The sequence below is a fragment of the Mustela nivalis genome (assembly GCF_964662115.1).
Source record: "Mustela nivalis genome assembly, chromosome: 7".
NCBI lineage: Eukaryota > Metazoa > Chordata > Mammalia > Carnivora > Mustelidae > Mustela > Mustela nivalis.
Genome location: NC_139026.1, coordinates 124,959,737 through 124,985,873, shown reverse-complemented (window position 1 = coordinate 124,985,873; position 26,137 = coordinate 124,959,737). Strand labels below are relative to the sequence as shown.

Sequence of the window (26,137 nt, the reverse complement as noted above, 5' to 3'; positions counted from 1 at the left end):
GATTTTTTTTTTTTTTGCATTAGTAGAATTACAAAAAAAAATAAGAAAAATTTGAATGTTTGAATGTTGCCTGGGAGTAACTGAATATAAAGAATAAAATTTAAATGTAAATTAATATTAGAGTTGTTATAATATTATGCTGGGCACAGATTTTGGTTGCTTTCAGAATCTTATTAACTGAGTTTAAAGATTCCTTATCTTGTCAGTATTTAAATTAGATTATATTAACACTGCCCTTCCTGGTTTTTTACTAAAAATCTATGAATGTAGTTAAATGCAAGGTATACCATAGTTCCCTGTTTTATAAAATTTATAAAAATGTGAAGTTTTACAAAATTCGGTATATTTCCACAATGATAGCTGTTTTTGCAAGGAATAATTGTAATGTTCAAAGCCCTCTTGTATCTTTGAGGTTGTAATTTAGCTTCATAGTCACATAAATATTCTCAATCATAGAATTATGGGTTTCTTTTTTTTTTTCTCAGTGTAAAAATCAAAACTGAGCCTTTAAGCCTAATGAAGGGAAATGAGAAAGTCTAGATAGTAAAACTTTTTTAAACTATAAAAATTAGAATATGGTACTATAGCCAGAAGAGTAGGCATATTATGGAACCCAATAGTTAATACTGGACAAATGACATTACATATAGCATTTTACCAAGAATTTATCACATACTGCAAATCAATGGTAGAATAAAATGATATTTAATGAATGTCACTTGATAAAACTGCCTGCCAGTTTGAGGGGAAAAAATGAATTTAGACGAGCTGATAGCATATATCAAATATGTTCTTGATATAAGATTTAACCACAGAAAAACTAAAACTAATGTATTTTCAGCACTAGAGAAAGGATGAGTTCCAGGCTCAGAAAAATATTTGTAGTGAATATTAGCAGTAAGTGGATGTTGTTGTTCTTATACAAAGAACTTGTACAGATTGGTTAGAAAACACTAAAACTGCAGTGGTGAAATGATGTGTATAGAGTCATCACAGGTGGAATAGTGATCGAGAACTAGAGAATCAAAATGTTCAGTCTTACTAGGAATCCAGAAAAGTACAAATGAAACTATAACTAGATTGTGTTTACTCTTTCTGATTTTTAAATATAAAATAATTGCCAGCGCATATTATGGGTAGGATGATGCTGGCATATTCATAGTGCCATAAGTACATTTGTACTTTGATTTGTTACATTATAACAGGAACCATAATGCAGATTTTTTTTTTTATGAAATCATTGAACTTCTGTGAATCTTTCTTAAAGAAGTAATCCTTCATATGGAAAAGGTTGTATTCAATAAGAAACTATTATAGTAGTAAAAGAAAAAATTATAAGCCTAATTTACTATAATGTAGTTTACACATGAAATGATGTTTGAGTAATTTTGATAGCTCAATAGACATTTAGTGATTAAGAATTACAGTTATGATGCCTGTGGGAAAGCCAAAATGAGAAACATGATCGCATACCCATTATGCTTCTCACTTGTAAGAAAAACTAAAACAGGTATGAAAGACTGGAAGGAAGTATATCAAAATACTAACAGCATTTGTATTAGCGGTGAAATAATGGGTATCCCACCTAATTTTTCCCAAATTTTGTAAGGTAGTTACAATACTCCACAATTTTATGGTTGTTGCCATACTGGGGGAAAGCCAGAAACACTTGATTGCAGCATTGGTAGATTTTACTAATATAAGAATGTTGTAGAATATTACTTGTGTGGTTTTTTTTGTTGTTGTTGTTGTTGTTAAAGTAATTGAAATGATTGCTTATTAGGTGGCAGGTACTGTGCTAAGTGCATTACATAGATTATTTCATAAAATCCTCACTGCAGCCTTTTAAAGTTTATGCTATTATTATTTTTAGTTAGTAAAGTAGTGGAACCAAGATGCACACCTAGGTGTGTCTGACTAAAAGCAGTCCTCTTATCAACACACTACCACTTTCAAACATGTAAGTGAGAAACATCGAAGTAACCTTTTTCTTGGATCTGCTTCCTGGAGGTTCAGATACAACAGGTGGCGCATAAGGGTCTTCATTTTTAATAAACATGTCAGGTGACTAGGATGGAAATGGTCTGTAAACTGCACTTTGGGAAGGAAACACTACTGAACTGCTTTCTATCAAATCATCAGTATAACACACTTAAGGAAAAGTGAGAGATCAGTTTGTTTTTTCTTTTAAATCTTGTATTTTTTTTAGTCAAACCAGGAAGTTGGAACTCGTGATAAGCGGAAGAGTCTTTTGTGTATTTTTATGTCACAAATCAGAGCTAATAGAGCAGAACCACCTTTGTATTTTTATTTCTTTTCCCCCAAGGAACCTAAGAAAAATGTAGACTTGTTCCTGTTTCTAGGGTTTTTATTTTGTGAATGAGCAATTAAGTTTCTTTACTTTTCTGGTTATGTGTCTGTTTTTTTGAGTCAGTTGAGTCACTTTTTCTATGTATCAAAAAATATGTATCATGAAAGAAGAATTTTATGGATCTAGAATCAAGTTTATAGTAGTATATTCTGAATAATATGCTCAATTACTGTTGAATGTGGTGAGAAACTCCAAAATTTTTATAGTACTATTTAGTAAATCATAAAGGTTTTTTTTTCCATTTTAAAATAAAAGAAAAAGGTATGCTTACAATGCATTCTAATAATTATTGCTTTAATTGTGTAAAGGCATTTCTTTTGAAGAAGCTCCTGTTCTCTTCAGAGAAGTCTTCTTGGAGGGATTGCCCAGGTATGATCGTGGTTGGTCTTTAAACTTTTCCTTCACCTTCTAATTTATATATGATCTATGCAGCTTTCACTGGCAATAGTTTAACTGAAATTATTTATCTTAAAAAGTAAACTATAAACAGGATATTTGTTCTTGAGATTTATTTATTTCAGTGTTTCAGAAATTTTCATGAACAGTGATATTTTAATATGTGTATTACCTAATTTGGTTTACCCAAGAGTCTAAGACAGGATAATAGAACTAAGGGCAAAAACCTTTGGCTCTCACTAAAAAGTGGTGCCATTTCCCTGAACTGTTAAATGATAGCCTACCGTAAGGAATGGTCATTTGTGTTTGTTTTGTCTTACTTGGCTCTCAGCAAGAACTGAGTTATCTTTGTATTCCTGCAACTTTTAGTGCAGTGCCTTACACAATGCAGATAACACTGCAAACGAAGCTGTCCTAGCTTCTGTGCTATGATTAGGTCAGAGAGCTGTGTGGTTCTACCTGATAATAACAAACATTTGCATTCTTCTTGACAGTTTAAAAGTCTTTCCTTCAATAAGTGAACAATTTCATGTGAACATCACAATAACTTTTAGAAGAATGGGGAATATATTATAATCCTGGTTTGGCATATAAAGGCAAAACAGTTTCCATTCCAATCCATACCCATAGAATCTAATGATTGTGAATTTAAGGGCTAAAGTGTCACTCATGTATTTTTTATTAATTAGTAGTTGAAATGCAAAATAAATTGTAGAAAATAAATCAAGAGATATAATTATTAACATCAATGTTTTATTGATAAAATTTATAATAGTTGTTATACAGAAAGATATTTACATTGATAAAATATATGGCGTTGTCATAAATGTAAATGTCGTGGTGGTTATAAAATGAATGACCTAATTCTTGCCTTTAAAGAACTGCTAGTCTATTAAGAGAAGTAAAATTCTCCCCAGAGCATTAAATTTTATGTAGGATGTGTGTACACATCGTATCCCCTTTGAAAGTTTCAGGGGCAGTCCTACTGTTAGAGAGCTATCCTGCTTGGAAAGGGGAGGTGGCTAAGGCCCAGGAAGACGTTGAGCATTTTCTCATTGCCCCTTTCTATAAAAGTCTAATGTTCAGATCACTGCAATATAGTATCAGGAGCTTCTGTATTATGCAGCGTAACCGCGATGGCGTCTGCTACTGTAATGTGTTGTGGTACAGTATGTGCTGTGTGTCACCTCATTATCCTTACCCCTATGGGACAAGGAGATCAAAGACATTAGACTGACTCAGAAATGAGGAAAAAATAGAAGTCTGAGCAGGCCCTCACACTGTGCCTGGTCCTGCAGTAAAGGAGCCCTCAGGGCTCTTAGTGCTCCCTTTGCAGCCTCAGGAAGGGGAGCGATCAGTACCAGGTTATTCCAAGTAACGTATTCTTTCTCCTAATGTTCAATTCTTCATTTTTCTCGTTTCTTTTTCTAATTAATGGCCATATTTAATACTGATGACATATTAATCCTTAAGCACTTTTTTTTTTTTAAACCTAAGTTGTTTATGGGGGGAGGAATCCTCCACTTAAAATGCTTGGTTTTCATTATTAAGTTAAAACATTCTTACTATTGTTATCCATGACAGGATTTTTTTCTTTTCAAAGAAAACCATTATAACTGATACTTTGGTTATTTTTAGAGGAAGAGCGGAAGGAACTCCTTTGTCATACCTTATGTGATATTTTAGAGAGTGCTTGTTGTGACAACTCTGGATCATACTGCCTCGTTTCCTGGTTAAGAGGAAAGACAGCCGAGGAAACGGCTAGTATTTCTGGGAGTCGTGCAGAGTCTAGCTGCCAAGTGGAACATTCTTGTAAGATACATTTTTATTTCCTGAAGTCATTTCTTGTATCTTTGTCTTAATAAAACTGTTGAAAATTTTAAAGAAAAAAAATATTTAAAATTTTCATAACACTTCTTTTTTTTAGCCTGAGCTTAATTCATGAGCCTTAGAATCTTTCATTTCCCTGTCAATTATGTTAGTTGCTGGAGGATATTGCACTTGTTTATCATGTCATTTTTTGGAAAAAAGAAAGGATTTGCATCTCTTAAACTTCTCTATAAGTTTTAGTTAGTTTCTGCTTGATGACAATCTCTTCTGATCTTTTGGAACTCTAATACAGAAAGTTAAAAGAACATAATCCTACGTACTTTAGTTTTAGATGCTTTAATGTTAGTTTTCTTGCTATTGGGAAAAAAAAGGATTTTTTGGGACATTAGAAAATTTCTTAAATATCTTTAGTTTCTTAGAGCAGAGATGGGGACATTATTCTTTATTACATATTATTTCTTTTCTTCCTGAACTTTTTGGACATTGTGTAATACAGTCTACATATATATAGGTTATTTTTAGGTAGTTTTAAAAAAGGGTTTAATTATTCTTTCAGGTTTCTCATTATTGAAGATTTCTCTTTAAACAAAAGCTATTCTTATTCATAAAAAAAACATATTCTGTGGATTATAGCCTTTGAAACTTCTTACATAATCAACTTCAAAACTGCCAGAATGCAGTAGTAAAAAGAAGACTTCTGGTGGTACTGAAGGTAGATAAAGAATTGCTTTTCTGTTTTTCTTTTCAGGAATGATCTTGCTAGTATGTGACTTCTGATAATTGGTAGTTCCATGTGTTTATATTGAAGAAGTGACTTATTCTGCCTATGATGCATTCCATTAATGATCATCTCTGCAGAAATTATTTTTAAAGAAATTGGACACCTGATTTACAGAGAGTAAATTTTGATTACTCATGATATATATATATATATATATATATATATATATATATATATCTTAATTTCCACGTAGGATTATCCCTGAGGCACAATTGTCTCCACAGGCTGAAATGACTCTGTAATGTCAGTCTTCTTTCTCCTGTAGTTAAAGTGGCAGATTCTAATAGGTGTACATTTGCAAGGAATAATTTTTAAAATTTAAACAGTTGAATAACTTTCTTTTGAGGCCTTTTAAATATAGCCTTTCAAAAAGAATTTAATATACTTTGAGAGTCGATGATGACAGTTGAAGAAGAAAATTGGAAAATATTCCCAAGGATGATTGTCAAGAATCTTAAGATTGGTTTTAAACTATTTTCCAGGTTTTACTGGGTTGCATGAAAGCATGTTTAATAGTTTCACCTAGGACATTAAAATCCTGACAGAGGAACAGTTGGACTAATTAAAAGTTCTTTTAAAGACTATCTGCTTAAAGCCAATCTATACACTAAAATGCAAGAAAATAGTACGATCTTTTCTTTTAACATTTTTCGTTAGTATTTTTGTAGTACAATCTATATATGCCATAGAGTACACTGTATAATTTCTGTAGTTAGAGGTTAAATCACTCTAGGTTAAATAGCCTTTATAATGTATTAACTTTGGTACTTGGTACTTGAGTAACTAATTTAGGTGGGCATATTAGATTTAATTTCTTTTCCAAAAACATATTTTAGTAGTTTTCCAGTTCACTTTGCCTCATTTTAAAAGTGGACATGAAATGAAACCATATATTAAATCTGTTTTTAGGTTAAGACTGTAAAAATTTGAAAAGTTTTGTTAAATGAAAATTTGAGAATTTACCTTAGATGTTGACAAATGCAAAGAACTTACATTAAAGTTTTTATTCCGTATAACAATCTGTTTTACCTGTTCTTTCCTTTGTTCCCAGCTATGTTCTTTTTCTTGTGTTTTATATTTTTTCATCATCCTGCCTGCTAAGCTTTTTATTTTGCTTGCCTCTTCTCTCTAAATTACTATCTTTATGTCTACTTTCATAGTGTATACCCAGTAGAATTATTTAGGTAATCAAGCACTGCAGAGCAATTAGTACAGTTTGGAAAAGGTTAGGTTGAATTTTTATTTTATCCTGAAATTTTACATGTGAACTGTTTTTCCCCTTGTCAGTAGTACATTGTGCACAAACATTAATTTCATTGGCTTGTGTGGTTGTGTAGTTTTGGCTTTCAGTAACGCACACTTGTTTGCAATAGTGAATGCTCAGGTTCAATTTCAGTTTGTTTCCCATGCATATCAGAAGCTTATTGAAATTAACCCATTTGGGCTGGTAAAGATTTTTAAAAGTAGTTTAAAGCATTTGAGAATTAAAGTGATTTGAAAAGGAGAGCCTAATGAAACATTTTTAATTGTAATTCAAAAAATCCTAATTTTGAATTCATAATGAATTTCTTTCATTTTCTTATCAGAGAATGAAAGAAATTCATAAGAATTAATATTTAAAAGTACTAAGATTTGCTTTATAAAATATATAAAAAATTGTTCATTGTGATAAATTAGAAGTATTTTGATTCATGTTTGAGATCTTTAAAGGTGTTATCTTTGTAAAGGGAGCCAACTCTCTGGATTCAAATCTCTGCTGTGCTGTTCATTGCATTGTGCTCCAGGGAGGCTTCTTCTCTGCCTTGGTTCCTCTTCTGTAAAATGCGGCTGATAGGGTTGTTAGAGGATTAAATGAGATAAAACCTATAGAGCATTTACAGAGGGGCCTGGCACTTAGTATAAAGTGCTATATAAACATCACCTTGGATTTAAATGATTTATTTTATTTCCTTTGCTTTTTTAATTTATAATTGTACTGTATTAATGATCATAATCCAAATGAGTTACTGAAAACTTTTCTAACAATTGTAACAACAAATGAGGAAACAGACTTAAAGCTGTCGTTGAACCTGTGTAGTTTCAAAGTGCTATTCCTTTTTATACACATTAGTTTAAAAATTAAACTTAACCTAAAGATTTTATATTATAAAGGAAGAAGATTAGCTATGATGATTTTATTTGGATCTATGATTCGGAAGATTATTTTAAAGTGCAAGACACATTTCAGTGATGTGTGAAGCACTGTCAATAATTTCTCATATTTTATGTAGTATTCTAGCCTGACTGAGTTGAAAATAAATGTTTATCATTTAATCACCCTTCTACATTCTCAGTATTATATCCATTTTAGTTATAATCATGGTAACTAAGATCCTGAAATAAAAATTTGTGTTATAGTAAAGTTGAAAATAAACAGAATTTTAAGGGAGTAAGGAAATAGGGAAAATTTTGATTGCTTGAAAGTATTTACAGCCTGCTGTGTGTATCTTGTGTCATTTATTTGCCATGTGTAGTGCTGAAAAGTGTCTTTTATGTATAGCTGCCTTGGCTGTCGAAGAGCTTGGCTTTGAGCGATTTCATGCATTAATTCAGTAAGTAACATTGGAACATTTAAAATACTTACCTTGTGGACACATTGCCATTTTAAGTCTGTTCATATTGTGGAAAGGTACTTAGATATATATAATTGAGGATTAATTTGTTACCAGTTTTTTAAATAGTAATTTATTAATGTTTACTTAAATTATTCTGATTCCTAAATTGGCTAACTACCAGAATACACCTTTTATAATATTAAAAGCTTCTTCATCGCTTACAATGAAAAAAATCATTCTAGCTTGATGTCTCTCTGACCTGAATGAATACAAAAATTTCTAATAGGATAAATATTTGAATTATTTTGTTTGCCAATATATGCCTTCTATGATTCTCATTAAAAGTGCCATATTTTCACTAGAACATTAAACTTTTTATTATAAAAGGTAAGGATAGGTACATTGATAGTATTACAAGTGGCATTTGAAATACGACATTACTTTCTTTTAAAAGAAGCCACAAATGTACACCTTATCTTTGGTATTCAGATATTTATTACGTAGTTTTCAGGCTTTACAGAGTCAAGTTTTTTTTTTTCTTTCTTGAACACCTCTTAAAGCTACTTCATTCTTTAAAAATGTGTAATTATTGTAGAATTTATTGATGCCAGACAGTTCACCTAAGTGATGAAGAGTTTTCCTGCCAAGTAGGCATTCTATTTTAATAGTATATATTTAGCAACATTTGTCAGCAGCAGCTTTTGCTTTTAATGGCTAAATCTGTATTTGAAAATTTGAGACACAGAAATCTCATTTGTACATATACAGTTTAATGTATAAGACAATTTTTAAAATTTCCCATTTGTCAATGTAGTCATTCTCATCTCTAATACTAATACTTAATTCTTTTTCCCCCCCCAGAAAGAGATCATTCAGAAGTTTATCAGAATTAAAAGATGCTGTCTTCGACCAGTATTCAATGTGGGGAAACAAATTTGGAGTGTTGCTTTTTCTGTATTCTGTGTTACTGACAAAGGTTTGTTTAAGAAGATACTTTTGGCTTTTATTAGTTTGAGTTTAGTACTGGTTTTCATGCTGTGATGAGTAATTTTATTTTTGGTACCGTTTCTAATCTCAGAATAAAAGTCTACTTATGCTGATGATAAGGAATCATCCAGTTCTCTTTTCTTACCACTCACTTAGTACTTAACCACTTTCAAACTTAGTTTGACTCCTGATTTCTATGTTATAAAAGTTATCAGTGATATTCTAATTATGAAATGCTCTCAGTTCTTCTGAGTTTTATTTTCTTTCATCTTAGCAGTAACTGGCATTTGACAACCTTAATGCTTTCTGGAAGCTCTTTCTGACGCTCAGTCCCTCTCCTAACTGACCTAAAAAATCACTGTGCTAGTTCCCTTTTATTATTGTCCCATCTCCCCCAACCCTCACTGCCTTTTTTCAATAGCTTCATTTTCTTCTTTACCTGTTATCTCCTGCTCCTTTCTCTCCCAGTCCAAATTTTTATATTGAAGAAATTTTCAGTCCCTGTCATCTTCACGCTTTTTCTCTTATGGGCATTTTATTCTCTCAACTTACTTTTATGTGGTTAATTTCAATGCGTATACTTCTGGCCTACCTTTTTTTCCCCCAACTCCTAATCTCCTATCTCTAACTGCCTGTTAGTCTCAGTTGAGTATCCTGCTAGATGTGTCATGTCTGCTATCAGACTTCTTTCATTTGACAGATGTTTATTGGGCATTGACTCCCTGCTAGGGATTGGAATTATAATATGAGAAACAGGTTTTTTTTAAAAGATTCCTCACCAGTACTGTGAAAAACAAATTTACACATTAACAATTCCATGCGGACTCTGTTTTTAGGTGTTTATTTCTTGCATGCACAAAGCCATGGGGGCGGGGAGGCAGGGTAGAATAGAATGTAGCCTGAATCTTGGATTTGATTTGTCTTTGGTGGAATCAAGGACAGACTTTACATAGTAGGGACCCTTTGGTGGATATAGTGTCTTGGTGGATGAGGAAAAGTTTTCTAGAAGAAAAAGCTGTGGGAAGATTTTCTGAGCCATGGAAACAGCAAGTATAAAGGCATAATGAATTTGAGTGTAATGAATTTCAGTTTTACTGCAGCATTTTATTTATGTAAAAAAGGCTCAGAATGTTAAGGCCCTTGTATTCTGTCCAAAAAAAAATAATTGCAGTTTCACTTGGTCAGTATTAGAACAGAGCAAAAATTTAGACAAGGTAATAACGAGATCTTTTGTTGATAAGTTTCCTTAAATTGAGGTAAGACTTGTGTGAGAGGGAGTTGGTGGTAAGGTTGAAGACTGGAGTCAGGAAAACAAGAAAGAGTGGTTACTGAATGGTGAACCTAAGCTAGGGCAGTAGCCATGGAAATGGAAAAGAAAAAGACCATATTTAGAAGTGTGTTCTAAATTTGGAAATTTAAAAAGCACATTTAAGAGAAAGAACCACAAGTACTTTGTAGTTTGTTAGATATGGTAAAGAGCAAGTGAGGGTAGGACTTAAGATGTCTGGCCTCTTACAGGTTTGGCTTTGACTATTCATTATTCCCCCCCGTTTTTTATGCTCAAAACTTTTGATGCCTCTTCTTCCCTTTACAGCCAATAAACCGTCATGTCTAGTTCTTATTTGAGCTGGTCTTTGAGATGATGTCCCCTCCCTCACCAGTGATTATGTCACTTCTTCATATTACTCCTTTTGGCTTCATCATGGCCTGTTTTGTGTTGTTTACAAGGCAGCAAGTGCAAAAATCTCGTACTTGTTTGTATTGTCTTACAATATTTAGGCATTCGTTAAATATTTGGATTTTTGACTAATGCCTTTAATCCTTAGAAATGGCCTTAATCTGATAGAACCAGTGGTTAAAGTTAGGTGAATAGCACAGTGACGGGCAGTTATTCTTTATTCTTTCAACGCTAATGAAAATGCCCTAGTCTTGTACTTACCTAGACTTCTGGGGATTTGGATGCGCTTTTGAGGAATTTTAAAAATACCAGAAAATTCATTTTTAAGAAAAGAAGCTTCCTGCCCCCCTACTTTCTTTTTTTTTTTTTTTTTAAGATTTTATTTATTTATTTGCTAGAGAGAGATCACAAGTAGGCAGAGAGGCAGGCAGAGAGAGAGGAGGAAGCAGGCACCCCGCTGAGCAGAGAGCCCGATGTGGGACTCGATCCCAGGACTCTGAGATCATGACCTGAGCCGAAGGCAGCGGCTTAACCCACTGAGTCACCCAGGCGCCCCCCTGCCCCCCTACTTTGACACTTTATTTTATCAGTACATGTTTAAATTACTGATATTTCTGAGAATGCACAATCAGAATTCTATTTTCTTCTGTTTCAGACCTTTTCTATATTTAATTGATATCTCTATCAACACTTATGTGTATGTCTTTAATACTAATAAGTTTTTTAAAAGGCCTAAGTAAATACTTCAGATACCTTAGCAGATGTGTTAAATCTGAATTTACTTCGGCCTGAAATTAAATGAATATTAACTCTTAGGATTTAAAAACTTTCTCCTCCCTCCTGCTGAAATTTAAACCTCTCTCAGTACCCCTTTGGCCAACATGCCATAAGATCTATCACCTATGAGATAGTCAGTGCTCTGCATAGAGCCCAGGATAGAAAAGATACCCTTAGAGGAGCTCCTCTTACCATTATCATCTCATATGTTCTCTCATATCAAATCTGGGTAACTTTTTAGGAGAAAAGTTACTTAAATAAATGTGTTTTATTCATTTATATAAAAAATGGTCAATTTATAAACTGTAATTTTCATTTTTAGTTTTTGGACTAAGTGAATGTTTTGGTTCCTTTAGGGCATTGAAAACATAAAAAACGAAATTGAAGATTCAAATGAACCTTTGATAGATCCTGTATATGGACATGGCAGGTAATTAACTAAAATCTGTTCTTTTCTTTCATGGACTTAAGTTTATAGAAACTTGACTTTAAGATAATCTGAGTCAGATACTTTTGTCAGTGTTGACAGCGTAAAGTGTGTGGATTTGAGTAGTCTGTGCTTTATGCATTGCTTGCTTTATGTGTGAAATGATAATTTCCACTTCAGATTTATGTATGCATTGCACTTATCATGGCTCATACTTTCTTTAAAGATGACAACAGAATTTTACAAATTCTGCTTTATGTTCCTCTTAATTTTTTAAAGAATGCAATTGACTCATTTCGAGTTAGAAGTAAGTGTATCCTTACCTGTTTGTAAATGCTTTCCTGCTTGAGAGAGATATTTTTTTCCTTATTTTTCTCTGAAACCACACCCCGCCAAGCTCTGTATAATTGTACTAAAATAGTCAAACAGTGATAGTTAACCCACTCTGTTACATAAGTCCTTCTCTTTAGATCTTTGTGCCTCAAAGGTTAAAATTCAATGGTCCATCAAACAAAAAAAAATAATAATTACATATATATTTATAGATGGTTATAAATATAAAGTAAGTTATTAGTCTAAGTAACTTTTTTCCCATCCATTTAAACATAATATCTTAGATAAATTTGTTAAATTTAGATGAACGTATAGAACAATAGATACCATTGTGATGATACACTAAGTGATACATTTCGAAAGCTGTTGTTGAGCATATAAAATAAAAATGTAAGGTATTCCTAACTTTGTTTCTTAATAGACATAATGTAGAAGTTATTACTTTATTGCTTTACCATGGGATCATTTGATGTGGAAACTAGTTTATTCATGTTTTAATTACTTCTACATTTTTATTAATAGCCAAAGTTTAATTAACCTCCTACTGACGGGACATGCTGTTTCTAACGTGTGGGATGGTGATAGAGAATGCTCAGGAATGAGTAAGTATATTTTTTGCTGTGTTTACTCTTTGATGATGACTATTTCCCTAGAGTATCGTTGATTGTTATTCACCTACTTAATGGCTCTGTGTTACTAAGAGGTTAACATAAGTGCTTTAATATAGAAGAAACTTTCCCTGTTTTCAAGGCACTGTCACTTAGAGAGTGTGGAGTTTGAAGGCAGACAAACTTGGATTCAAATTCCAAGTGTTTAGACTTCAGTAAAGTTACTTCATCTACCTTTAGTTTTCTCTAGTATAAAATTGGGATTATATGACTTCTTTAGAAAGTAATAAATAGATCTTTTTAATCTATGAATCTTGTACATTTATGTAGTAATATCTATAAGTCTCAGACACTACTGCATTTTCTTAAAATTGAAAATTATAAGTAATGCAATTTGAAATATGAGTCTAGTGGTTTTTCCTATATTACATTTAGTGTGTATAATTTCATCTGAAATGTTGGGCAGATTTAATGTTATCTGAGAACTTTAAGTGACCCCCCCCACCACCACACCTCCATTTCTGGTTTCATTTATTTCATTGCTATAACTTCATACATTCCCAAGGTCTTTGAAGTGAAACACATTATTGGCCAATTCATCCAGTTAAGAGCTGATATATAGTTCTGAGTAAAATTCCCTTCAGCTTATGACTGGGTCAGTTTAAATTCAGTTATTTACTCACTCAACTTGTATCAATTACTATGTACCTCTTTTTGGAGTATGTAAAGCATAGGACAGGAAGCTTCTATAGTTTTTATAGTCATAGGGAAATTTATTTATTCTATGAGATGAAACTTCACCAGATAGCAAAAGCAAATAATATGATTGAGCTGTTCCTTTTTACTTCCATTTAAATGAGTGAATCTTGATCTTAAATTTGAATTATTCTCAAGTTTTAGAAATAGGTATAGCTAATTAACAAAATAGGAAAGGATATAATATTAACGGGGAGGGTGAAGGTCAGTAAAAATTTATAATTTCAGGTTTAAAGCACCCTAGCACAATCCAACCCTTATTTTTACTATTTAAGAAATGTAAGAACGACCTTCTCTCCCTCTACACATTAGATAAAATATGCACAATCATTCACTTAGTGTTTAGGTTAGAATGAGAACCCAGTTTTGCTGATTTCTGGCAAAGGACAAAAAACTTACGGACAAAGAAACTACAAATTTACCTTGCTCTGTTTTTTTAAATGAGCCCATTCCATTCTTGAACCTTATTTTGATTCAGAGCTATAAAGGCACTTAATCCTCCCACTTAATCCTTTGTATGTCATTCTTTCTTCAGTAATATGCACTCACTGTATGGCTTCTACACACCCTCTCTTTTTCCTTCCCCCTATGGTTTCTGGAGCCTGGAGTGTCTTAGATCATCTCAGATGATCAAAGGAATATCCGGTTCCTGTTAAACTTAGGTTAAAGTATCTCATCCCACTTGTCCCTGTCTTTGCTGCTACTCAATTCTATGGCTCATAATTCTTTCCACCTGGACTTTGATGGCATTTCTCTGGCTCTTGATCCTAGTTACCATAGTCCTCCTTTCTCCTTATTCTGCAGATTCTCCTAAGCCTGCCCTCTCAGAGCTAGGCTATTCTGCCTCCCTAGGCTTTTCCTCCCCTATCCTCCCATAGGCTTTTTTCTTGCCATGAATTTTTTACTTTCCCGATAGGGTATTAGTCACTTATCCAAGTTTAGGTTCTTGATGTGTACAAATTTATTCTTTTCTGTTGTTTGAAACATCAGCTTTCAAAGCTGTTGTCTCGCTGTGAATTTTTTTTTTTTCAGTATAGCTTAAATATCAAAACTAAGCAATTACTTGAATTATCTTGGAAAAGAAGGTAGTCAGGGCATATGTCTTTCATTTTCCCTTAATTGTTAGGAATTATTAGGAATTTGTTTTCAGTCACCAAACTTAAAAATCTGTACATTACTCAGCATTTATCGTGTTTTTCTGAACTGACAACATGGGGGGGAGGTTGTGATATATGTAATATACAAATAAAAAGTATAAGTAGGTACTAGTTGTACAGTACTTAGGCAAGCCACTTTACTTCTCCTAGCTTCAATTTCCTTATTTATAAATATGGAGGTTTATTGCCTTCCTCAAAGGGATGCTCTGAAGGTTAAGATCAGATTTCTAAAATGCCTCAACTGGCCAATGGGGAGAACTCAGTTTTCCCTCGAAAACACACACACCTAGTTTGGGGAACTCAGAACGTGCACCCAAATAACCATAATGCAGTATGAAATGAAGCTTGTTGAAATAAAGTATTATAGAGGAAAGAGAAAACCTTTCCCACTATGTTTATGTTGGGGTAAGCAGAGAGACTCTCAGTAGGAGTTAACGTTTTGATGGGGCAAGATGGAACGAGTGAGAGGGCATTTTGAGAAAACTGCAGGTTGTGTTTAGGGGCTGGAGACAGTGGATGAAAGCACTGGACCTGTGAAGGAGACTGGTAAGAGGAAGGATCCTAAACATGGGGCTAAGTAAGAACCCAGAGTCTCTTGAATACTCAGAAGTTTACATTTTAGTTGGCAGACATGAGGAAGACAGTCATTGAAGGCATTTGGAATGGAAGGAAAGAGGGAGCAGCTAGTATTTATGTACTTGGGCTAAGTAGCGTTTTAGACTGCTGTATGTTCTTAATGTTGGTAGATAAAAAGGTGAGCCTCGGGTGATTAAGTTGACCGGTGTCAAGCAGCAAAGGCATAAGCTGCTGTGTCCACACCCAGAGCTTGTGCTCATTCCACTGTAGCACGTGCCGCTGTACTGCTCTGCCTCTGTCAGAGACCACAGCAGAGTGGACGTTCATGAGGTACCTAAGGGTAAAGTACAAATGACTAGGAGGTTTTCAGATAAAGCTTATTAAACAAATGAACAAGCATGGCAAGTGGACTTGAAACCAGGTCACGGAGAGTAAATATTTTAGCCATGTAAGCAAGGAAGTTTTCCTGGTGGAAGAGGGAGAGAGGAACTGATTGCCAAGGCAAAGAGATGGTGTGTGTAGGTTTTATTTTAGGGGATAGAAATCACTTAAATTGTTTGTTGGCCAGGGGAAGGGAACCACCTTTAATCAAAGTAAATGGCGCCAGGAGGAACTGTAACCTCGGAAAGATGCAGAGTTGTAAAACAGGAAGAAAGAACGGGCTGAGAAAAGAAAAAGGCATTTGAAGTGTGAAAGATTTCAATAGGGAGAAATTTTGAGATTTTGAAGTCTGCTGAGAATAAGTGGACCGAGGTGAAGTTGGAGGCATATAAAGGAGAGAAAGGGTTTGAGACCACTGCTTGAAGAAAGAATAAGAAAAAAAAAAAATGGATCGTGGGAGAAATTTTGAATTGCGTAGTCAGCAGTAAGAGGGAGGGATGAGTTTACATAGAGTGATTTAGAGTGGATCCAACCAGTAAGGTTTATAGTTAGGCTTTTTTCTGCCAGTAAGTATAGATTGGGCAGTTGGAGAGAAAATGCAAATTATGTGTTACCAGGAAAGACCAAGAAGGCTCAGTGAAAGATAAATAGGGCATTTTTCTTGCCTTTAATTCATAAGGATGTCAATGCTTGATCTGTCATATATTTTATATATACAAATAATATAACATGCAATAAACATTTTTCTCAGTTTGTCTTTGCCTTTAGTTAATGGTGGACATGTATATTAACATTTTTACTGTTATAAACAAATACTGCAGTGAACATTTTTGTTTATAAATTTTTACATATTCAAGTATTCTTATAGATTTCTAAAAATAGAATGTGTGATAAAAATTTAGGTGTGTTATATTTGTTACTAATAGCTTTATCAAGATAGAATTCACATACCACACGTATGATATTATTTAAAATTTATAATTCCATGGTATGTATGTATTTATTTTAATTCCATGGCTTTTAATACATTCTTAGAGTTATGTGACCGTCACCAGATCAATATTAGAACATTTTTTTATCAGTCCAAAAAAATACCCTTGTGCTCATTTGTGGTCACTCCCCATAATTGCCTTGCCCTTCAGCTCCTAGCAACAATTAATCTGTTTTCTGTCTCCGTAGATCTGTCAAAACTGGGGATTTCTTATAAATAGAATCATGTAATATCTGGTCTTCTATGACTGGCTTCTTTTACTTGGCATGTTTTCAAGGTTCAGCCATGTTTTAGCGTATGCCAGGACTGTACTCCTTTTAATTGGTGAATATATCCCACTTAGTAGAGGGACCATAATTTATGTATTCCTTCATCTATTGTTGGACATTCAGCTTGTTTCCACTTGGCCGTCCTGAATAATGTGTTTCGGAACATTTATGTAAGTTTTTGTGAGGATGTATGTTTTAATTTTGCTTTGGTATTTACTTAAGAATGAAAATCCTGGGACATATGATAACTCATCTATTTAGAACATCTGTAAACCTGATAGATAAAGCCAGATTACCTTCTAAGATCAGCCTTACCAACTGCTAATATATCAACTTTGCTTTTAAAAAACTTAACTGTTTTCCTGTATCCTGGCCACACTCATAACTGTCCATCTTTTATATGTCATTTACTGATAATTCACATTTCTCTGATTCGTCCTGAGCCTCTGTTTGATCATCTTTTTGTGTGTTTGTCAGCTTTTAGTATTTTCTCTTCTGGGAATTGCTTCTTTCTAGCTTTTGGCATCCTGAGGGGAAAGGTTACTGTCTTCTTCATAGTTACTAGGAACTCTATAAATTCTTTCTTTGTTTAAAAAATGTGATGCAAATATTTTCCCTCAGCCTTTTCTGTCTCTTAACTTTGTTAATGGGTGTCTGTTATCATCCCGGAGGTTGTCATTTTTAGAAAGATAATCATTTCATCTTTTCTGTTACAGATTTTGTTTTTTAGCTTTTTTCCTTAAATCAGTTTTGTATTTCGCCACAAGATTAAACTAATATTTCCTAATATTTTCTTCAAATCATTTTATAGGCTTTTTTAATGTTTAATTCTTTAATCCACTTGGATTATTTATTTGTGAGTAGTATGAGATGGAGATCTACTTTTACTTTTTCCCAAGGAACTGCCCAATATTCCTAACTTGTCATTTCTCCACTGACACACCTACTTAATTAAATAACAGATTTTCCCATATGTGTGAAACCTTCTTTGTACTCTTCTGTTCCACTTACCTGTTTGTGAGTTCTTATGCCAAAACTACCTTATTGCCTAGTTGCATGTTCTTTGATATTTGTTAGCACGTTTCCTATGATTATTATAATAAAAATATTATAATGTAAAATTATTATAGCCATTTTTATATTATCTAGTCCCGTTGAACTTTTTTTAAAGTTGCAGTTTTAAGAAATTTGTAAGAATTCGAATGAGTTATGTTAAATTTGTAGATTATTTTAAAGAAGTGCCATTTTTACAGTAGTAAATCTTCCCATTTAGATTGGACTTTTTTGTACCTTTCAATGAAAGTATATAGTATTGATCATATGTGTTCTGTAGTTTCTGAATCCAGATATTGATTCTGCCTCAACTCTTAAAACTATCTTTAGCTTCTGCAATAGAATACCGATAAACCTGCAGTAGAACTCGTCATCTAATTTCATTTTTGCCCACCTGCTAGTCTTTTACACCAGCTAGTAGGATATTTTTAGAAACTAAGTCAGATCATGACAGTTTCTCACTTAAAACCATTCAATGACTTGGTTCCCCATGCACTTCAACGTGTCTACTGCCACCCATGCACTTCAACTCCTGTCTACTGCCAGCTGCCTTTACTACTGCATGTCTTTTGAGCTGAGATTTTCTTTGCTTTGTTTGCCTATAGATCAGTTTTTCAGTGGCTTCTTTCCTACCTTTAAGGTATTCTGTTGTATTTGTGCCCTGTGTTATTTTATGTACTGAACATTTACTGTTTACATTTATTTGATTATTTGAATGTTTTCTTCATTTTATGGAATTGACATAGAGTCAGCTCTTATAAATCAGAAACCCAGAGCTTCCTTTCTTTTTTCTCTTTAATAGAAATCATTATCACAGTCCATCCAGGCTACAGTTAAATAGTTCATTGAATGTTCATGAACTTGTGATATGCTGACACTAAGAGACTCTAAACCGAAAATTTAGATCACTTTGAAATTTTAGTATTTTTTAAGTAATGTGAATTGCAATTAAGTGGTTAGGTGGTATATAAATTTGAAGTGTTTGGTTTATCAAAATTTGAGGAAAAAGTCAGAAGTGCTTCTTTTCTCTATATTTTATTACTATAAAAATAGATATAACTAGCTGGAGTTAAGTTGCCAGAAGCAATACGGGACTCCCAGTTAAATTTATTTGCAGATAAATCATTTTTAGCATAAGTATGTGCCATTCAATATTTGGAATATAATTTTACTAAATACTGGTTTTTTATCAGAAATTTAAATTTAACTGGGCATTTTGTGTTTTTATTTGCTAAATTGGTCTATCCTAGCTATATGTCAACTCTGTAGCAACTTGACTTCTTAGGAATACAATAACCAGTAAATGGGTTTAAGAAGCTCTTCACTTTCAAAAACAGATTACACAAAGTTCATAGCTCAAATTGTGTGTGTGTGTGTGTGTGTGTGTGTGTGTGTGTGTGTGTATGCAATTTATGTATCAGTGACATAATCAAGTCTTTCTCAGTATCCTACAGCTTTTTAGTTTAGCTAGTCTAACATTCTTGCAACTAAGTTCATTTTAAATTTATCTAACTACAGATTTTTTCCCCTTACTTACTCAAGGATCCCATATAATTTCATCCTGGCTTATTTCTCAACCATCAGAAATCTATGCTTGAAGAAAATTGTGCCACTTGCTTTTATTTCTTTGTGCTACTCCATTTGCCAAAGACCTATATCCCTCTCATCTGTGCCTGTGCAGTCCTTCACTGCCTACTTCACAGGCCATCCCTCCAAGGAGAGCTTCGTGATTCTCGGGGCTGAAAGTGATCTACCCTTACCTCTGAGCATTTTGTTTTCATGGCACTTAACCACATTCTACTTTGATGCCTACTGTTTAAGGGGGGGATGGGATTTTTTAAATTGTAGTAAGAACATTTAGCATAAGATCTACCCTCATAATGATTTTTTTTAAGTCAAGTTACAGAATTAACTATAAACACAAAGTTGTACAGCAGATATCTAGAACTCAGTCACCTTACATGACTGCAATTTTATCTGTTGAATAGTAACTCCCTATTTCCTCCTTCCAGCTCCTGGCAACCATCATTCTGCTCCACTTCTTTGAATTTGACTATTTCAAATACCTCATCTAAGTGGAATCATACAGTATTTCTCCTTCTCTGACTTCTATATTTCACTTAGCCTGGTGTCCTAAAGGTTCATTCCTGTTGCCATGTATGATAGGATTTCCTTCTTTTTTAAGCCTTGACTAATAGTCCATCATATGTATATTCCATAATTTCCTTATCCAGCCATTCGTTGCTGGACGTGTAGATGGTTTCAACATCTTGGCTGCTGTAAGTACTGCTGCAGTGAGCATGGGAATGCAGATATCTCTTGCGATTCTGATTTCAGTTCTTTTGGACTGAATACCCAGAAGTGGAATGGCTCTGTCACATGGTAGATGTATTTTTAAGTTTTTGAGGAACCGCCATACTGTTTTCTATAGTTGCAACACCATTTTACATTTCCGTCAACAGTGTATAAAGGTCCAGTTTCTACATATCCTCACCAACAACTTAAGATTTTTTTTCCTTTTTCTTCATTCTTTTTTTTTTTTTTAAATAATGTCCATCCTAACAGGTGTGAGGTAATACCTCTGTTGGGTTTTAATTTGCAACTCTTATGATTAGTGATGTTTTTGGCTATTCATATGTATTCTTTGGAGAAATGTCTAATCATGTTCTTTGCCCAATTTTTAATTGGGTTATTTTGGGGTTTTGCATTTGAGCTGTAGGAGTTCCTTATCTATTTTGGTCCTTAACCTCTTATCAGATACATGGTTTGCAAAAAGAATCTTGCCAGCTTCATCTTTGTAGTCCCCGTGGTAGCTTTGTATTTTTGCACTCTGCAGCATTGTTGGTTTTTTTGTTTTGTTTTATTTTGAATACTTGGCACTCAGGGTATGCTTCTTAAATGCAGTGCAGTTATCTGGTGTCCAAGTCAGCATCAAATTTAAAAGGCCCAAATGGGCCTTCTATAGATGTACTGAGAGCAGTGAGAAGAGACAGCTGAAGTGGAAGAGAAGAAAGGGGGAGGCAACCAGGAATATAAAACTTTGCATATATATATGATCTCACTGACTGAAGCTGATGGGGTTGATACGGAATCAACGTGATTATAAGAAAACAAAGTTAGAAAATTCTAAAATAAAATGACACAATTATTAGGATGTCCTGCAAGTGTCTCAGTAAGTCTTGAAGTCATCTTACAAGTCTTATATAAGTAAATTCTGTAAGTTTTAATATGTGAGATTGGTATATCCTCACTACATTTACAACTTTGTACACTAATAAATATTCTTAAGAATGAACATTAGCTATCAAAAATAAAAATTTAAGGGAGTCTGGGTGGCCCAGCAGTGGTTTAAAGCCTCTGCCTTCGGCTCAGGTCGTGGTCCCAGGGTCCTGGGATCGAGCCCCGCATCGGGCTCTCTGCTCAGCGGGGAGCCTGCTTTCTCCTCTCTCTCTGCCTGCCTCTCTGCCTACTTGTGATCTCTATCAAATAAATAAATAAAATCTTTAAAGAAAGAGAGAGAGAGTCTTAAATAAATAAAAATAAAATTTAAATAGATGATATTCTGTCTAAAGAAATAGTAATTTGAAATAATACCATTTAAACTATATATTTAAATATGTGCTTACTGACCTAATCTGAATAATTCATTACCCAAGAATTATGAACAGCTGGTTTTCTATACTTAATAGCATGATATTATTATAAATATACTATTTTAGGTGTATGTTTAAAATTCCAAGGCAGTAGATGGTGCAGTATCTAATCATAACACTAGGTGGTGGTATCCGATTTTAAGAAATTGAAGTGTGGAAATGTTTCTCAACATACGTATTCTTTGACCTTGAAATCATTTAGTGCTTAAATCTCAGAAGAAAGAGGAAGGAAAAATTAATAAAGCAGTAGAGTACCATTTCTACTTATTAGGGTTACTCACCCCTACTCTCTTTTTTTCCTTTGAATGCTATAATCCAATTATTCACATGTTGTTTTGTCTTGTGCTGTTGACATTTGTATTTGTTTTATTTGGGGTTTTGCATTTTTTGTGGGGTTTTTTTGTTTGGTTTTGTTTTTGTTTTTGCTCTTGACACTTTTAAAATGACTGAAGATCTTGGGGGCACCTGGATAGCTCAGTAAGTTAAGCATCCAACTCTTGATCTTGGCCCAGGTCATGATTTCAGGGTCATGAGATCAGGCCCCATTGGGCTCTGCATTGGGCATGGAGTCTACTTAAGATTCTCTCTCTCTCTCTACCCTTATACCTTAGGCATGATGTCTCTCTCAAAAAAATTTTTTAAAAAGTAAAATAAATGATTCAGAAATCCCAAAGAGCTTTGGATTGTATGAGTTATAAGCAAATAATGATCAATATTTTTCTTCTTAGAAATTATGACTGAGAAATTTAAAAAGGTGTATTAACTCATTTTAAAATAATAATACACCCATTACATGTTAATAAAAATACAGTAAATTTTTTTTATTTTTTTATTTTTAAGATTTTATTTATTTGAGACAGAGAGCGCGTGCAAGTGGGGACAGTGGGAGAGGGAGGGGCAGACTCCCTACTGAGCAGGGAGCCAAATGCAGGGCTCGATTCCAGAACTCTGGGATCATGATCTGAGCTGAAGGTAGATGCTTAACGACTGAGCCACCCAGGCACCCCTGAAAAGTAACTTTTCTAAAATGAGAAGAAAATTTAGAAGAGTGACTCTGTAAGTCCCTTCAATGTCTATGTTATTAGTGGAAATTCTCTTACATATTTATAGATTCAGTCTTTTGAGGTGGAACAAACATATCATTGGGCCTCTGGAAAACTTCACTCTACATTCATGAAAGCTTAAGAGAAAAAAGCAATGTCTTTCTAGTGGAAATCATTTTGATTTCATGTAGTCTCTAAAAGGGTCTTGTGGACCCTTAAGAATCCTAAAACACAATTTGAGAACTATTATTATACCTCCTGAGAACCTGTAAGAAGCTAGTGAAAAAATAGAAACTCTATGTATAATTGCATACACATTCTATTATTTTGGATTTGTAAATCCAAAAGACTCAACAGCCAATTCATAGCTTATACCATCTGAATGTTTTTTTTTGTTGTTGTTGTTGTTGAAGTTTCTTTTTTTTTTTTTTTTGAATGTTTTGTTTAAGATTACCTAGCATGACTAAGAATTGATGATATTACATTAATTAGAAAAATACAGTATCTTAAAGGAAAAATGGACAAAACATGACCAGATGGTAAAAAGGAAACCAAGTTATAAATACGTTTTATTTACATGGGCATAATTTTTAACCAGAAAAAAATGCTTTTTAAAAATAAATATAGACCCAAATTACTATTATAGTTCCATTTAATGTATGTTAGCTGAAAGTGATAGTCTATAAAACACTCAATTATCGTTATAATTACATCTCTGTTGTGGAATAATCTACTCTTCATTTTCTGAGCTTTGTTCTTTATTACCCACATGCATGCCCTCAATTCTCTTCTCTATGCTGATGATTCCCAAAGCTCTGTATCCAACCTTGATCGCTTTTCTTTGTGTTTCTCAGCCTTACTTCCAATTGTGAATCCATCTCTCACTAGAAGTTCTGAAATTTTCTCCATCCCAGCTTGTCTAAAACCAAAGTCCTGTTCTTTATTCATACCACTTTGGGACTTCTTAATTTTTCCTTTTAGTTAATCACCATTTATCAGGGTCCCCAGACTAGAAACCTTTGAAGAAAGGTTTGACATATTCAAACATTAAATACATAGATTTTTTTTTCATACTTTGTTCTTTCCTCCACCTTGATCTTTCTTCGTATTTTCTTCTCAGTGACCTGGAAAATTCCTACATATGCTTAAAGATTCAACTCAGCTGTTATCCCTTTTTTTTTTTTTTACTTTTTTAAAGATTTATTTAGGGATACCTGGGTGCCTCAGTGGGTTAGGCATCTGCCTTCAGCTTAGGTCATGATCCCAGCAGCCTGGGATCAAGCCCCACAGGCTCTCTGCTAAGCAGGGAGCCTGCTTCTCCATCTCCCTCTGTGATCTCTCTCACTCTTGTTCTCTCTCAAGTAAGTAAATAAAATCTTTATTAACAAATTTATTTAGGGGCACCTGGGTGGCTCAGTGGGTTAAAGCCTCTGCCTTCAGCTTGGGTCATAATCCTGAGGTCAGATCAAGCCCCGTACCGGGCTCTCTGCCTAGCAGGGGGCCTGCTTCCTCCTCTCTGCTTCTCTTCCTGCTTCTCTGCCTACTTGTGATCTCTGTCAAATAAATAAAATCTTTTTAAAAATAGATTTATTTATTCATTTGACAGAGCTAGAGGGGACAGAGGGAGAGAGAATCCTCAAGAAGACTCCCACATGAGCAGAGAGCCCCATGTAGAGCTCAACCCACAACCCATGAGATCATGACCTGAGCCAGATTTAAGAGTTGGATGCTCAACCGACTGAGCCACTTATGTGCCTCTCACATGTTGTCACTTCTGTATATCTTCCCTAATACACTAGGCAGATGTTCTTTTATCAGAAGATAAAGTGTGTGTGGGGAACCTGGGTGGCTCAGTTGGTTGGGGGGTTGGACTCGGTTTTGGTTCAGGTTGTGATCTCAGGGTCATGGGATGCCCAGGCACTCCCACCCCGATCCTGCGTCAGACTCTGTGCTCAGAGCTTGCTTGAGATCCTCTCTCTGCCCCACCCCCTCACGGGTCTGCTAATTCTTGCTCACTCTCAAATAAATAATGAAATATTTTTTCAAAAAAAGTACAGTGTGTGTGTGTGTGTGTGTGTGTGTGTGTAAGCATGTGTAAATAGAGAAAAGAGACACATCTTTTTCTTCTGTCTTTCTTGATAAACTTAGCCTTTGTAAGGCAGACACCTTGTTCCATTTGTCTTTATTTCCTGAGTCTTAAGCACACTGTTTATAGGAGAAAGGAATGGTATCAAATGCCACTGTTTTAAATATTGTGCAAGTAAGGTCACTGCTATCCAGTGATAAATTTTACAAACTAAGATGAGCATGTTCATTTGTTTAAGTCAAAGTCAATTTAAGTTAGCTTTTCTGCATGGATATTATTATATCTTTCTTCTTCATTTTTGCCAGGAATTCCTTGGGTTTCAGAGGGGATGATGTCTTCATTTTAAAAGTTAAAGTTGAATATAAGGTTTTCTAAGTACATTTACTATATATCTGAAGCATCACATCACCCACCACAAACATGATCTAATGGTATTTTATAATAAGTAACAACATAATGATAATTTGATGTAACCACTCAACAATAAATATGTGTGAAGTTTTAAAGTATACTTTTGGGGAAAAGTAAAACTTTTGGTGCAATATATATATGTGTATACATCTATATATAAGTAGTTTTCAGATTTATGTCTGTTAATGCAGTACAAACTTCTCTTTTTAGAACTTCTTGGTATACATGAACAAGCAGCTGTAGGATTCTTAACATTAATGGAAGCTTTAAGATACTGTAAGGTAAGTTGATTTTAATGGTACTTTTCAATCCTTTTTATTCACATGTCCACTGTTGTGGACAGTATTTTCTTCTATGACAACATATAGCTTACTGCTGTTACTATGTACTTCTTAGTTCTTTCCTGATCTCCTTTCCTAAACTGACAGGCATATTAAGGGCAGAGTTAAGTTGGCTGATCATGCTGAGTTTCCTATTCGTGAGGTTCGTTTCTTTTTAAGGATAGAGGGCAGAATCCAGTAAAAAACAGTTTATAAAAATAGAGACACCTATAATTGAAAGTAAATATATTTTTTGGTAAACCAAGAGAAAAGGATATATTGTTTCTTCCTCATAACAGTATGCTTCATGGAAAAAAAAATTTGCTAGATGCCTGAAGTTTTAACTTTTGTCTGTTCCAACTGAAAAACGACTTCACACTCGAAAAAACAAATTCCAAGCATTTCATAGTATTAAATTCTTTAGCACATGGGCTAAGGTTAGAAACTGCCATGAACCTCTCATTTATTGATAAAAGTTTCATTGTTTTCCTGCATCATCTGAAATAACTATTGGATATTCCAAATAGTTTTAAATGGGATTCAAATCATTAGTGATTAATACTTAATGAGATGGCCTCATTTGGAGAAAGGAAGAAGTAGATCTAATTAGTAGATCCAATTTTCTTTTAGAATGTTGGGTCCGTAGCAGTAGTTCTGGT

General features: G+C 33.9%; 1 protein-coding gene across 4 annotated transcripts in view; it reads left to right on the top strand.

Moving 5' to 3' along the window:
* The window catches only part of MINDY3 (MINDY lysine 48 deubiquitinase 3), an 82,400-nt gene that overhangs the window by 14,549 nt on the left and 41,714 nt on the right, over positions 1–26,137 (top strand). For 2 of the 4 annotated variants that reach the window (XM_082739049.1, XM_082739048.1), the window contains exons 3-9: positions 2,680–2,740; positions 4,406–4,579; positions 7,918–7,969; positions 8,834–8,948; positions 11,771–11,844; positions 12,697–12,776; positions 25,369–25,439. In XM_082739049.1, the coding sequence (XP_082595175.1) occupies positions 2,680–2,740; positions 4,406–4,579; positions 7,918–7,969; positions 8,834–8,948; positions 11,771–11,844; positions 12,697–12,776; positions 25,369–25,439 (627 nt within the window). Of the gene's footprint in view, positions 1–2,679; positions 2,741–4,405; positions 4,580–7,891; positions 7,970–8,833; positions 8,949–11,770; positions 11,845–12,696; positions 12,777–25,368; positions 25,440–26,137 lie in introns of all 4 variants that reach the window. The other 2 variants (XM_082739050.1, XM_082739051.1) reach the window with 2 other exon arrangements.